At 36.0% G+C, this 15,607-nt stretch overlaps 1 protein-coding gene across 7 annotated transcripts in view; it reads right to left on the minus strand.

Moving 5' to 3' along the window:
- Positions 1-815: 815 nt before the first annotated feature.
- Positions 816-15,607, minus strand: part of Cspp1 (centrosome and spindle pole associated protein 1) — a 135,391-nt gene continuing 120,599 nt past the window's right edge. For all 7 annotated transcript variants that reach the window (XM_010611467.3, XM_033760626.1, XM_010611468.3 and 4 more), the window contains 4 exons: positions 11,805-11,868; positions 7,024-7,133; positions 4,070-4,208; positions 816-1,710 (listed from right to left, as the gene is read on the minus strand). In XM_010611467.3, coding sequence (XP_010609769.1) covers positions 1,505-1,710; positions 4,070-4,208; positions 7,024-7,133; positions 11,805-11,868 — 519 coding nt within the window. In that variant the 3' untranslated portion in view covers positions 816-1,504. The remainder of the gene's footprint in view (positions 1,711-4,069; positions 4,209-7,023; positions 7,134-11,804; positions 11,869-15,607) is intronic.

Below are 15,607 nucleotides of genomic sequence, written 5' to 3' on the forward strand. Positions count from 1 at the left end.
CATATTAATGACCTGTGTGACAGACCACTCTGTAGAAGCCCAGGTGGATGCTAGCTAGTGCTAAGACTTTGCTGTCCATGGGCTGGGGATTTAGCTCAGTGGTTCCGCTGCCTGCCTTGCAAGCACAAGGACCTGAGTTCAATCCCCGATACCAAAAAAAAAAAAGTTTGCTGCCTTACTGGCTGGGAGCTACAGTGATCTGATCATCCAGTCTGATTTATACACCCTAGCAATTTATTAATGCTATAATATCAGGATTCTCTAGGGGAAACACAGGCTTTCTTCTTTCAGGCAGTAACAGAAAAGTCTTTAATACTAAAGCAAATAATGGGTAAGATTAGAAAACTGAGTATAAAATTTACCTGTAGCCAAAACTTGAAATACCATAAATTTCACAGTTGTGGCAAATTCTGCTCCTATCTGCTATTATCCGTGAAGAGTAGGGGAAACACAGGCTTTCTTCTTTCAGGCAGTAACAGAAAAGTCTTTAATACTAAAGCAAATAATGGGTAAGATTAGAAAACTGAGTATAAAATTTACCTGTAGCCAAAACTTGAAATACCATAAATTTCACAGTTGTGGCAAATTCTGCTCCTATCTGCTATTATGTCCGTGAAGAGGTCGGAGAAACAGTGCCTAGCTGTCATGTGTATGCTGAAGAGACTAACCAATAAGAATTATTTTCCAGAATTTGAATTAACCTTTCCTTATTTAGAAATAATGCTTGAGTGATTAGAAAAACTAACATCAAAGGGTCCATGATCATGGAGCAAAGAAAGTATTTCAATCTGTCACTTAACCCATAGATGGTCCTACTTTTCTCAGCTCTAGAAGTTTTCTAAATTCCAGGAAAAAGAAATTGACATTGGTAATAAAAATAAAATTTATTCTATCAGGAAGTAGCTAAATCATATAAATTAATAAGGTGACATACTTTCATCAGCATAAAAGTGAAAGAGGCAGAAAGATAAAACATTTAGTATATGGCTCATGGGAATAAAATAATTACAGCCCCCTTAATTTCTACTAAATCAGTACCTAGAAATGACATGAAAATAGCCCATTGAATCCCTCGTTATATAACAATTAGAATAGTCACAGCTGTAACAGATGTATTTACTAAATGAATTCTTTTGAACAGAAATAACAATGGCAAATGTGCAAGTAACAGATAATTGTGGTTTTATAGCATTGTTAAGACGTGTTTTATGTATCTTAATGACAAGCAGAATTTAAATTAATGCACATATGGTAGTTGAATCCAGGGTCATTATTACCACCCTAATTTATGGCAAAACTGTGCAAAAATAATTCTATGCAGTTATGTAAATCAATAATCATGGCCTCTTATATATGTATATAATATATATCATCATGGAAAAATACACTTTATATACACAGAACATAATTTCAGGTGGGGGCCCAAAATAAAACATACCAATGGCACAGATTTGTCATTCCTTTCACCTTAAAAGGCACTACTGGGTCCAGGTGCAGATTTATTTTAACCATGTGCAGTAGACAGGCCCTGCCAAGTGAAAGTGCCTGGCTTTCCAGGAGCCTGCTGCTGTTCCTGGGTGAGCTGTTCAGCCATGAAGCGTTTCAGTGTTTCTGAGGTGCCAGGGCGGAGCCATGGCTCAGTTGCTACAGAGTTTGATCCATCATCATGTTTCATGATGTCATCGGGGTCAACCAGTGAACTTTCATCATCTACAGAAGACAAGAGGCACATGACCAGGTAACAGGTGACATGGGGATGGCAGGTAGCACAGAGTTTACCTGTAGCCCACATTACTACAGCTCTGCATTACTTCACAATACTATGTTCGGAATTGTTTGTTTTATTCAGATCACACCACCATTCCTTTAGAGGCAGAAAAGCTGGTCCAGGAAGGAGCCAGATTGGGGGAAGGAAGTGATCAATTCTGTCCATGGCACCAGCACCAAGAGGAATTCAGGTACATCAATCAAAGGAAACTATGGGACACTGACTACAGAAGCACAGGTAACCGTACTGGGGATCGAACTTGGGACCTTGCACTTGCGAGGTACGTGGTGGAACCACTGAGCTAAATGCCCAGCCCAGGAAATCGTACTTTTTACTGTTACCTTTAAGAAAGACTTAATGGATATGAAACAAAATTTAGTAAGGTTTGAGGAAAACTACTAACCTATAATACTGCTATATGGAAATTAAACGTCTTTTTGGGAAAGCACTAGTTGGAATGAAATTATTTTAATTACAACTACTGTAAGAAGGCCATGTCTAGTCCATTATAAGGTAGCTTGTTTCTCATTCCTTAGTTGAATTTAACTGTATTTAACTTTCATATCTTTACTTTTTTACTTATTAGAAGAGGAAAATCTATCATCCTACCCTGTGATGTCAATCTCTTTTTTAAAAAAAATAACATCTCCTGGTCTGTTAAGGATTAGCCCAGCACAGGGATATGTGCAATCAATTTAATGAGCAGTCACTGCACCTCGTACCAAAAAGCTCCTGTTTGAAAGGACAGTGTTAAACAAAATACAGTTTAGACTTTAAAAACTTTCTGAAAGTAGAATCTTAAAATACTCTATGCTGTATCTTCTCATGTACATGTTAAGTATCATTTACTGGTTCTAAAAGAACATTCAATTCTCAATACATATGAAAAAATACTTTTTCGGTGAAGGTATGATATGAAAAAATATTCCCTCAAGTTTACTCTGCTAGTGTTTAGTGTGGAATTACAACCATCAGAACACATCACACCTGGACTGCTAGATATAAGGTGTGATCAAAACAAGTGATGAGTACTTATTAAATGTTAAAAATTTATTGTGGTGAAAGACATGCCATTGTTCCTGCCACTTTCTGAAGCAATTCTGGAAGTCCTCTTTCATGAGACTTTAGTTGCGCTCTTACCACTGTCTCAGTGTCCCGAATCAATTCAAAATGTTTACTTCTTATGGTTATTTTGACTTTTGGAGAATGCTCAGTCTCAAGGTTCCAGATCTAGTAAATGAGATAGATGAGGATACAACGTAATGTTTTTATGAGCCTGCGTTTTCACTGGATCATGATCAAAAGCAGCATTCACCATATTTTGATCATACCTCATAAAGGCTTTCATGAAAGGATTTGTAGAACTACTATAGCAAGTGGCAAGAAGAATAGGTGAGTGTGTTTGAAGTAGGCTTGAGGGAAATTCATGGTAGCGAATCCTTTATTGCAATAAATTTTTAACACATTTTTTATTAGCCTTTGTATGCATATTTTAAATTACCACAGTATTTCAGAATTAAATTTCCAGTATTATAATTTTTAAAATCTAAAAATATCTTAAATTGGTATTAGACTATTACAGTGTAGTATAATAGACTATGAAGAGTAATGTTCAAATAGACCACTGTACTAATTACTTAAGCTAATCATAGTAATATAAAATTGTCCCTTTATCGCAGTGACTGACAATGTAATATAAAAAGGGTGTTATTAAGCTGGCAGAGGAGCTCAGTAGTTGTCTGAGGAACTGGCTGACACATGTGCTCCATAACAAGCTTTCTTCACCTGCAAGTCACCAAATGCCCTCAATAAGAAGACTGTGACTTAAATAATAACCAGCAAAGCCAAGTATAAAGGTAAAACTTTTGTTGGTAATACTACAGATTTATAATAGATGTGTTTAAAAAAAAAAAAACTCAAAAAAGTCTTTAAAGAATTTCTGACAATCTCTCACTTTAGTAATTACCATATGATACTAATGAACATTTTTCCCCAGCTGAGACCAAAAAATGGATATATTTCATATGCAAAAGCTGAAATATTTCACTGTTTAAAATCTACTCTAAAATTAGAGTAATTTTACTCTCTCTGTCTCTCTGTCTCTCTCTCTCTCTCTCTCTCTCTCTGTTGGAAAAATAATCTGACACAAAATTTGTCCTCTGAGATCTGGTTTTGCTGGGCCACGCAACTCAAAGGACTTCAAAAACACTCATTCCTTCTAGCCATCAGTGAAAAATTAATGTGAGCAGGATTGAGTTCTTATAAAGCATTTGCTATAGGCCATCAAATCTTACCATTTACCTGTATTAATTAATTTATTCTGAAGTTCAGTCAGTCTTTGTATTCGTTCTTCATTTCTCAGTCTAAGCTGATCAACATTTACACTGGAAATAGATCTTAAAGAGAGGCCATCTGGTGGTATATTAGGACAACTGATATCCTGTAGTTAAAAAACAAAATTTAAGAAACATAATAATTCTGAGTTAAAATTTTCTTGCCCTCAAATATACATTTTGATTAACAAAACAAGTGAAAATATGAAGGATTTGTAGTCTGACTCCTATGTTTATCAATACAGGCTCAGATGACGTTCAGTCAAGGTAAAGTATAGCATTTATCAGTGACACAGAAGTGCCGCCAAACTGAATAAAGTTTGGAAATTATAGAACAGGCACAAAAGGAGAATTATTGAAACACCATGGACTAAAATTCAGTCCTGCTACAGTAATCAAGACAGTGTGGAAGAGAAAGAAGAATCCAGAAATTCTTACATTTTTTGGATGAAGAACCAACTAAATATAGTAAGAAAAAATAAGTCTTTTTGACAAATGGCACTGAAATAGCTGCATGTCCACATGCAAAAGAGTGAACCTGGATCCCCTATACCTTGCTGTTTGCAAAATTAACTGAAAGTATATTGTAGACCTAAATATAAGAGCAAAATGTATAAACCCAAAAGTAAATCTTCATGATCCCGGATTAGGCAATATTTCTTAAATAAGACACCAAAAGCACAAGTTATTAAAAAAAGACTGACAAGTTGTACATCATCAAAATTTAATACTTATATGCTTCAAAGGACACCATTAAGAAAGAAAAGAAGGCCAGGGATTTAGCTCAGTGGTTCCACCGCCTGCCTTGTAAGCGCAGGGTCCCAAGTTTAATACCAAAAAAAAAAAAGAAAGAAAAGAGTGTAATGAGAGGAGAGAAGGTACCTGCAAATCATACATCTGTCAACTGTCAACAGAACTTCCAGTCACAATGTATAAAACCATATCTCAGCGATAAAAATACAACACCCAGTTGGAAAGTGGGGAAAATAGGCACAGTATTTGAATAACCTATCTCCAAAAAAGAAACACAAGTGGATAAGCACAGGGGAAGATGTTTTAATATCATTAGGGAATTGCAATTAAAAACCTATGAATATCACAACATTTAGAATGCTATCAAAAAAGCAAATAAAAAGTGCAGGCTAGGATGTGGAGAAGTTGGAACCTTCATACACTGCTATAAGTGTAAAAAGATAAAAAATATAATGTATAATAGTCCAGCTGCTTTAGAAAATGGTCTGGCAACTCCTCAAACTGCTACAGGTAATGTGACCACATAACCCAACAATTCTAAGTGCTTACTTAGAAATGAAAATTTTAAAACCCATATATTAATATTAATAGCAATCACTTCTTGGCCTTTTGGCTAAGATCAAGTTGAATATTAACAGAATCATCAAAAAGTGAAAACCCAATCTTTCCAAAAGAATTAAAGGAATCATACCACAGTGATATATGCACACCAATGTTTATAACGGCACAGTTTGTAATAGCTAAACCTTGGAAACAGCCCATTTGCCCATCAGTTGGAGACTGGATAAAGATGTGGTTTTTCTATAAAATGGAATACTACTCAGCCATAAAGAATGAGAAATTAGCGTCATTTGTAGGAAAATAGATACATATTGAGGCTATTACACTTAAGTGAAATAAATAAGTCACACACTTATAAATACCAAATAGTTTCTCTGGTGTGAAAAACTATAATTATACATAAGATCCTAATGGTATAATTGACAATGTGAAATAGGAAGAAAAGGGCTAAAGGTGTAGGGGAAGTGGGAAGGGTAGGGGAAAGGGAATAAGGGAAAAGAAAAAAATATGTGGAAACGAAGTGTTTGTAACAGGGGAGGGGAAGAGGGGGTGAAGGGAGGGCAGGGATAAGGGGTAAAAATGAGAACCAAGACCTGTCATGTAAAGGTACACAATCCCAATAATGAACATAATTGCACTGTATACCTTAAATGTACCAATAAAAATAAAAGGAAAAAAATTTTTTAAAGTGAAAACCCAAATATCCATCAATTGCTGAATGAACTGTATGAAAAGGAATGTTACTTAGCATTCTTTAATAAAAAAGAATCCAAGTACTGACAAATGCTAAACACAATCCATCAAAAAGAATGAGTCAGCCACAAATGATCATATATGATACATGATCTCATATATACAAAATGGCCAAAAAATCAATTCTTTATATAAGAGACCAAAGTAGATTAGAGGTTGCCTAGGGCAACAAAGTTTCCACCACCTGGTAAAGCTGTACATATAATAATGCTAATTAAAAGCAAAATCTATTGAGAGCTTACTGTGTACTTGACTTAGTGCTAATTGCTTCACATACTTTATCTTCATGTCACAAAGAAGAAAATACATGTAGATTTTAAGATATGTATTACTCAAAGTTGCTACCCAAAGAGGAAGTGACATTGTTGGAACAAGTACGTACTGAAGACACTAATACCTTTTTATCGGCTACACTGTAAAGCTCTGCAACACAGTAAAGAGAAAATGGGTTTGAATCTCAGCCTTGTTTATGTGGCTATGGGTAGGTTACCTGATCCAAATGTAATGCATGCTTGTATCACAGGTTATTATTAGGATAGAACAACCTTCTGATAAATAGTTATCAGTTGCCATACATTCTATAGAATGGACAATGATTCTTAGTACAAGTTAAAGTGCCAGTTAAAGAACTTCTATTTATAGTCACCTTGAGAGACAAGAAAATATTGTATTACCTCAAGCCAATGAAACAGAGTTCAAAGAGCTACATGGCCATTGAGTTAGACTATTTCTACTTCATTTTTAAAACAAGTGCTCTTTCTTTATTGGACCACAAAAATTTAAAATGGGCCAGAATCCAGACCACTTACTCATAAAATAAAAAAGGGGGCGGGGGGAATGATACTTCATACATACAAATTCCAGTCCTTTCAATTTGTTCCTCCTGCGCTCTCTCGCAGAGGGCATCTGTGATGGTAGAGGGAAGGCATCATCATCTATGGCAGGATATGTCTCCCCATAAGCACCTAAATGAGTCACACAAGGGTGAAGTCTGTTCACACCATTTCAAATATTTTACCCAGAGGTAAACCAAGATGTTACTCATATTCTATAACACACACCCATTGTAAGTATAGAGTTCAATGATTTTTTTTTTTTAGTGAACTTACAGAGTTGTGAATCACCTCAAAGTTTCCTCATGCCCAATAGCAGTCATTTCCAGCTCCAAGCCAACACTACTGAGTCTTGATAGATCTACCTAATCTAAAATTTCATTTAAGTGGAGCTCTACTACATAACCTTTTGTGTCCTTCACTGAGCATAATGGGTTTGAGGTTCTTCCCGTACCATGTCAGTAGTACATTCTGTTTTATTGATAAATAGTACTTCACTGCATGGACACATCACATTTTATCTGCAAACTTACAAGTTGGTTGACAGAAAACTTCTATGAGCATTCATGCACAGCTCTCTCTGGATATATGTTTTCATTTCTTTGAGGTATAATAATATAAGAATAAAGTTGCTGGATTAATATGACAAATACCAAAGTACTTTCAAAACAATCATTTTATACTGAAAGAAGCTTTCAGATTCTACACAACCTCACTCTTATGGTTGGGGTTATTTTGATAATAGCCATTAACTGCCTATGACCATGAAGAACAGCCTATATAATTTTGAATTTTACCACAATGTTTTTGAAAAATTTAAACATAGAGAAAAGTTATAAAAAAAGTGGATACCTTGAATCACCATTTGTTATTTGGCAATTTCTATGTATATTTAGAGGCATGATGTTATTTATTTCTCTTTGTTGAGCTACTACTTTGCAAAACCAATAAGGTGAAGCCACCATGACACTTCTTAATTACTTTAGCATGTATCTTCTAAGAACAAGAACTGACTCTTAACACAGTTACAATGTAATTATTACATCAGGAAACTTCATGTAACTGACATTCAGGTTTTCCAAATTTATACTGTCTGTCTTTTTAAAAAACAGCAATAACTACATTTCACTAAGTGAGACATGGGAATTTTATAATTTCAAAATAAAATGTATTTTTAAGTTTTTTGTATATGTTGTGACTAATTCATTTATTTTAGTGTCATCTATTTTAAGCTCAAAGCAAAACTGAGTAGGAAGTACGGTATTCCTGCATACTTCTGCAGATACAGCCTCTCCAGGTACCAACATCCATCAGCAGAATGGTACATCTACACTATAAGTGAATCTATGATACCATCACTCAAAGTACAGTTTACATTAAGGTTCATGCTCAGTGCTGCACACTCTGGGTTTTATTATAATGTATAATGACATGTATCTACCACTGAAATATTATACAGAATGGTTTCCCTGCCCTAAAAGTCCTCTCTGTGTTTTACCTGTCTTATCCCTCTCTCTCCCCTGACCCTTGGCAAGCATTGTCTCTATGGCCTTGCCTTTTCCAGAAGCTTATAGAGTTGTAAACACACTACTATATGTAACCTTTTCTGGTTGACTTCTTTCACTTATAAGCATTTAAGGTTAACGTTCTTCCATGCCTTCATAGCAGCTTGCTACCTACTGAAAGGCATACTGGTTGCTTTCACGTTTTGGCAGTCATGAATAAAGCTGGTATAAGTACACGTGCAAATGTCTTTATGGACTTAAGTTTTAAACTCCCCTGGATAAATAGTAAATACCACTGCTGGACTGTACATTTGCTTTTAAGAAGCTGCCTCACTGTCTTCCAAAGTAGTTGTATAATTTTCTAAGAGTTTTCTAGTTGATTCCTACAGATTTTCTACAAATAATTGTGCTATAAGGGAACAAAGATAATTACATTTCTTCCTTTCCACTCAGCAGACCTTTAATTTTCTTGCCTTAATGCACAAGCTAGGAGTCTAGTAGAATGCTAAAGAGTGGTCCCTTGTTCCTTGTAATAGTGAGACAGCTTCTGATTTCTCATTGTTAACTATGATATTAGTTATAAGTTTTTTCTAGATGTTCTTTTATCAAGTTGAAGTTCATCTCTCTTCCTTGTCTGCAATGTTACCAGGAAGAGGTGCCAGGTTTCATCTAAGATATCAAATGTAGGTACAGAACTGTTCAATAGTATTCCTCGATTACCTTTTTAATGACCATGGGATCTGTACTGATGTCCTTTCTTCCCATTTTTTATATTAGTAACTTGTATCTTCTTTGTCTTCCCCCACCCCTTAGCTTAGCTAAAGGCTTATCAGTTTTACTGACCATCTCAGAGGAAGAGCACTTGGTTCTTGGTTTCACTGATTTTCTCTACTGATTTCCTGTTTTAAATTTCACTAATTTCTGTTCTTATTTCTTCTCCTGCTTACTTTAGATTTAATTTGCTCTTTTTCTGGTTTTCTGTTGGAAGCTCAGATTACTGATTTTAGATCTATTTTTCTAACATATGCATTCAGTGCTATAAATTTCCCTCTAAGCATTACTTTTACTGCATCTCACTCAATTTTCACTGTTAGTTAAAAGTATTTGATTCATTTTGACCTTTTTCTTGCTTTGACCCATGTATTACTTAGAAGTGTAGCATTTAATCTGCAAATATACTGGAATTTTCCGTTATCCTTCTGTTATTGATTTCTGTATTTCTTTTTTCCACTGTGGTCTCAGAATAATTTCTCTTCTTTGTGGCCCAGAACATGATTTAATTTTTGTTGATGTCCTATGTGTGCCTGAGAACAATGTGATCTGCTGTTGCTAATCGAAGTAGTCTATAGATATCCATTAAATTGAATTTAGCCACCTTCATTGATTTTTCTGAATGCTGGCTTTGTCAATTTTTGACAGAGCGGTATCTGAGTCTCCAAACATAACAGTGGATTCATCTATGTCTCCCTGCAGTAACATGAATTTCTGCCTCATGTATTTTTGCTGTTGTTAGGGACATAAATATAAAACTACGTAACTCTTAGAAAAAAAGCAGAAGAGGAAAGCTTCATGACATTGGATTTGTTAATGATTTCTTATGTACAAAACCAAAAGAGCAGGCAACAGAAAACATTAACTAGACACTAAAATTTAAAACTTAAGTGCATCAAAGGGCAAATCTCTAGAGTGAAACAGAAACTCACTATAAAGAAAACACTTGCAAGTAATATATCTTACAAGGGTTACTATCTAGAATGATATATCTACAACAAACCCACCCCCGCAAAAAATGGGCAAAGGAATACCTATCTCCAAATTGTCAGTAAGCACATGAAAAGCTAATCACATCACTAATAATCACAGAAATAGAAATCAAATCCACAACAAGAAACTACCTCACCCTCAGATACTATGAAAAATATAAAGCAACTATTTTGGAAGATGTGGAGATAGCAGTACAATGTACTGCTGGTGGGAATGTAAGTCAATGGCAGTAAGGCGATTCCTCAAACAATTAAAATTAGAACTACCATTGATCCAGCACTTCTGACTCTTGAGATAAGTGTTTAAAAATTACTTCAAAAAAAAAAAAAAAAAAAAAACACTGAAACCATGTTCACCACAGCAAAAGTGACACAGTCATGACTACGGGCTATTTAATGACCACTAGCCAAAAAGACAGACTGCGGCATAAGATCCAGTGTAATAGACCCCATCTTGAATGGCCCAGACTGTCTTCCTTGTTAGGAAAGACAAGGCACACTTCCCTGCTGCCTTCACAGAGAAGCTATATTCCCATCCCTTTCTCCTGCTGGTTTATCTTTATTCATTGTCCTCAGCATAGCCTGCTTAGAAAGAAAAACTAATAAATAAAACATTAGTTTAGAATTTTTATCACATGAAAAAATTGACATGAAATATAACTAATATGCAGCCGTGATTATTCCTATTAGTTTTAGGATAGCAGTGATATTTATTATTAGAATTCATAATTATAAGTATTATAGTACTTAAAAAGGTACCTTCATGTGTCTTCTAAAGACTATTCCTATGATGTTTAAACTGAAATATTAAGATAACTGAATTCATATGCAATTATAAAAAATAATACAGAATCCTATATACTTGGTCCAATTTCCCCCAATAGTAACATTTAGCAAAATACTACAATGCTGCTCACAACCAGGATATATTAATATAATCCACCAATCCTATTCAATTTTCCCTAGTTTTACTTCTCATTTGTGTTTTTGTGTATATTAAGTTCTATACCATTTTATCATCTGTTGACATTTGTGTACCTATTCCCACGATCAGGTTGTCTAAACAGTTCCCATAAGCAGAAGTTTGTCTCATGCTGCCCTTTTGTAACTACCTCTGCATTCCCTCAAGCCCTGTCCCCAGCCCTGGGAAACCAGTTATAGTCTCAATTTCTAAATTTTGTCCTTTCAAAAATAAAGTAGAATGATACAGTGTGTTACTTTTTAGGGTTGGCTTTTTTGCTCAGCATATTTCTCAGAAGAATCTTCCAAGTTACTGAGTATTTCAGCAAGTAGTTCCTTTTTATTGCTGAGCAGCATTCCATACTATGGATGTATCACAGTTTGACTTCACCTACTGAAGAACCCTGCACTAATTCCAGTTTTTGGCTATTAGAAATAAAGCTGTTATCAACATTCATGCAAGTTAATTTTAATAATTCTGATTTTGAAAACTATATGCCATATTTGATGATTATTCATTAAAGCAGTAAAATATTAGCTCTATCACTTTGTACAATAAAGAATATAATACTCACCAATAAAAGCACTATCAGATTCCAGCAGTGAATTTTTCAAGAAATCATTAGTGTCATTTCTGGGCTAAAATAAATAAATAAATAAATTTTTTAAAATCTGTATTGGAGAGAGAGAGAGCATGAGCGCTAAGCGCTATTTGTTTAGGAAAACAAATTTGTCCTAAGAGCCAACAACACAAGTTTCCACACTGTGCCCCGCCCCCAAGCAAGAGGATAGAGGTGGGACTGGCTACTTCCCTCCTAATACCACATACAAGTGCTCAGAAAATACTAGAAATTCTTAGCACATACCACCTCCACCAAAACAATGGAGACAACAGTAAGACTATCTTTCCAGGCCTGAGAGTCTGACAAAAACATTTACTCCCTAACTCCATTCCTCATTGCCCTCTTGTGGTTGAAGGATCACATTATTGATAAAAACATGAGCATGAAGTAGTGAATCCAAATAAAATTTCACTCATTTCTTAATAAATTTGTGTAGAGATAGGAACTGGAGACACAAAGGTGAATTAAGAGCTTTTGTTCTGGAGTTGACAGACTGTGTCCCACAGCAGGGAAGGGGCTGTCCTCAGGTACTAACAGCTGTATGCAACAGCAATTATGATAACATAGCATAGATATGGTAAGATACAAAGTAGGGAAAAATCATATGAGCATTAGACCATTATAATGAGTTCCCTGATGAGATAAATTTACATACAGAAATTTTACTGTAAAGAACAATCACTATATGTCACAAGGAAACCAACTCATCCACACCTCCCTAAACCTTGTAGATTTCAGGCCTTCAGTAGAACACTCCAGCAATGAACTGTCTGTTAATTTTTAAAGTGATGAACTCCACTCATATGTATCATTCATTATCAAAAAGTTCTCTTAAACTCTTCATATACTGAATTTACATGACCTTGTAAATTTACCATCCACTGACTACTATTTTCTAGCAAAGTAATGATGACCATGGCTTAATCAAATTGTCTGAACCAGCTGTTCTCAGCACTTAATGCCCAACCTCTTTTCTGTGTCACAGTCCTTTACCCACCTGAAGAGTGATCAAAGTCCATCTGTACCTTATTTTTCCACGACAATCATCCCCAATTTCATCCTGTATAGTTTTCTATATAATCTAGTTTCTAGGAAGGTTGTGAGTCCAATATTTACTTTTTGTTTTCTTCAGTATTAGGGACTGAACCCAGAGCCTTCTCACCAAACAACCTCCCCAGCTCCCCCCACACCTTACTTTTTTTTTGAGACAGTCTTTCTAAATTATATAGGCTGGCCTTGAGCTTGCAATCCTCCTTGATTGGCCTCCCAAGTAGACTGGATTATAGGTATGTGCCACTGTACCTGACTTACTAACTTTAAAAACATCCACAACAAACCTGGATTATGCTGAGCTTCTTGTTGGCAAAATCTATTAATCCAGGATTTTAACCAAAATCCCATGCATTACATTTCAGTATATCTTCACTAAGAAATGTGAAACTGCAATTTTTCCAAATAGGTGTGGAGGCATCTCAGCCCGTGTGGTAGGAGACAATAGGAACTCTGAAGTTCAGCCTAGGTTCAAATTTAGGTTCTACTGCTTATTGTCTGTATGACTATTGGCAAGATAATAAGAACTTTAGTATCGATTTAGCGGCCAGGGATTTAGCTCTGGTGCTGCCACCTACCTCGCAAGCGCAAAGTCCTGGGTTCAGTCCCCGGTACCAAACAATAAATAACAGTTTAGGAATAAGCATACTTTGAAATTTAGAGCAATAAATGCTATTAGCAACATTATCACTGTCATTATCATCTGGTCAAAACTGAGCCCAACACTAACTGGTAAACCTGAGCAAGTTAGAATGCAGCTGAGCCTTTTATAATTTGCAAATGGGGGAAATACTACTATATCATAAGAATGCTAGGAAGATAAATTTGTATTTTCAACTCTCATCTTTTCTCTTGAAACTTTGCACTGATTTTTCAGGTCAACTGTCTAAAACACACTTCAAACTCACCATGTCAAAACTAAATTTCCAACCAACTCACAGATTTGTTTTTCTTGTTTCTATACCTCTATAAATAGCAACACCTAAACAAACACCAAGAAGTCCATCTTTAATTTCTCTCATATTCCCACTTCAATATGTTAAAATCCTAGCAGGTCTCCTATTAAATTCAACCACTTCCACCATCCTCTCCCCAGTCTAAGCCAGTTTATCTGCTGCCTAGATTATTGCCATACTCCACCCCAGTCAATCGATTCTCAATGCACAGCAGCCAGTGGTCAAGCAGAACCATAAAGTAGATGGCATCACTTCACTTCTCCACTCCAAGACTTTGGAATTTTCTCATTATCTGTGCATCATGAAAGGCAAACCTGCTGAGGGCCCCCGAAAGTCCCTCTCTGTCCCATTTGCTCCTAGTCAGCCTTGCTTGAGGCTCTCCTATCTCCAGCCTTCTCCATGCTCCTTGCATGCTTCAGCCAATTCCTATCCCCATCAGGTCCTCTACTGGGAATGTTCTTCCTCTCTGTGTCCCCCTAATATTTTCCACGGCCACTAACCTGGTGCCATCCCAACATTATCTCCTTGGTGAGAGATCCCAAGCCTCTGTATTTTAAATTGCTAACTCGTCCCAAGTCCCAAAACTCTCTAAAATCCTTTTCATGCTACCATTTTCTCCCAGTGGTTTAACATACTCAAGATCATTTGTTGTCTCTCTCATAGATTATAAGCTCCCAAAGAGCAGGGATTTTTGACTCTTTTGCTGGCTCCTGTACCCTGGGCACCTGGACAGTCTACAGTCCGTAGGAAGTGCAATGATAGCTCGGTTGTCAAATAGCTCCAAGCTCCAACATTCCACTACTCGAAGAGAAAACAATCTGCTTGGTGTTCATAACCTTGCTCAATAGTCAAACTAGAAATTCAACTTTAAAAAAGCCTCTTGTACCAGCTGAGAGTCACACATTCTGTCTCACTGAGGACACAAAAGGGAGACACTTCGGTCTAAGCACCACTCTCGCCCAGAGAACATGTAGTGCTTATGTTAGTGCATTACAAAATTCCTCATTGTGCTTTTTTGGTGTTTTTCGTGTAAAATATCTTATCCATGGCTCAGAGAAAGTTAGTGATATCAGCAATAAAGTTAAGAGGAAAACTGTGAGAACCATGATAGGGTTAAAGAAATCATTGCAAAATCTGGTGAACTCTTGGAAAAACAAATGTATTAGTGTAATTTGGGGCATTAATACCAATTATTTGGTTTTCCATTATTTCTTATGAAAAAATATGTTCAGTACTCAAATTTCTGTCTTTAAACATGAATTTGAAACAAACTGAGTTTGACAACCAAGGTACAATATCATTGTATTCCATAAATATGTGTTAAATGAAAATTGTTTATCCCTAGCTGGCTGTGTTGATACATTTCTGTAATTCCAGCACTCTGGGAGGCTGAAGCAACAGGATCACAGGCTCAAGCCAAGTGTGGGTAACTTAATATGACCCTGTCTCAAAACAAAACATTTTTAAAAAGGCTGGTGATACAGTGGAAAGGCCCCGGAGTCAACCTCTAGTACCTCCCCCAAAAGAAAGGGTTCATCCCCAGGCCTTCCCTTTATTCAGTCCTGTACAAATGTCATCTCTTCAAGATAGGAGTGACGGGAGTCGCTGTCTATCCTCTTACTTTGCTTATTTTCTTTATAACTCTTACCACTACTTGCATTATTCACTCTTACATTACCACTGCTAATACTGAAGACAATGAACACTTAACTCTGGACTCAGTGTGAGCCAGGCCATACTCATATATAT

This window comes from Fukomys damarensis, unplaced genomic scaffold (genome assembly GCF_012274545.1).
Source record: "Fukomys damarensis isolate Sample0158 unplaced genomic scaffold, DMR_v1.0_HiC HiC_scaffold_5, whole genome shotgun sequence".
Taxonomy (NCBI): Eukaryota; Metazoa; Chordata; class Mammalia; order Rodentia; family Bathyergidae; genus Fukomys; species Fukomys damarensis.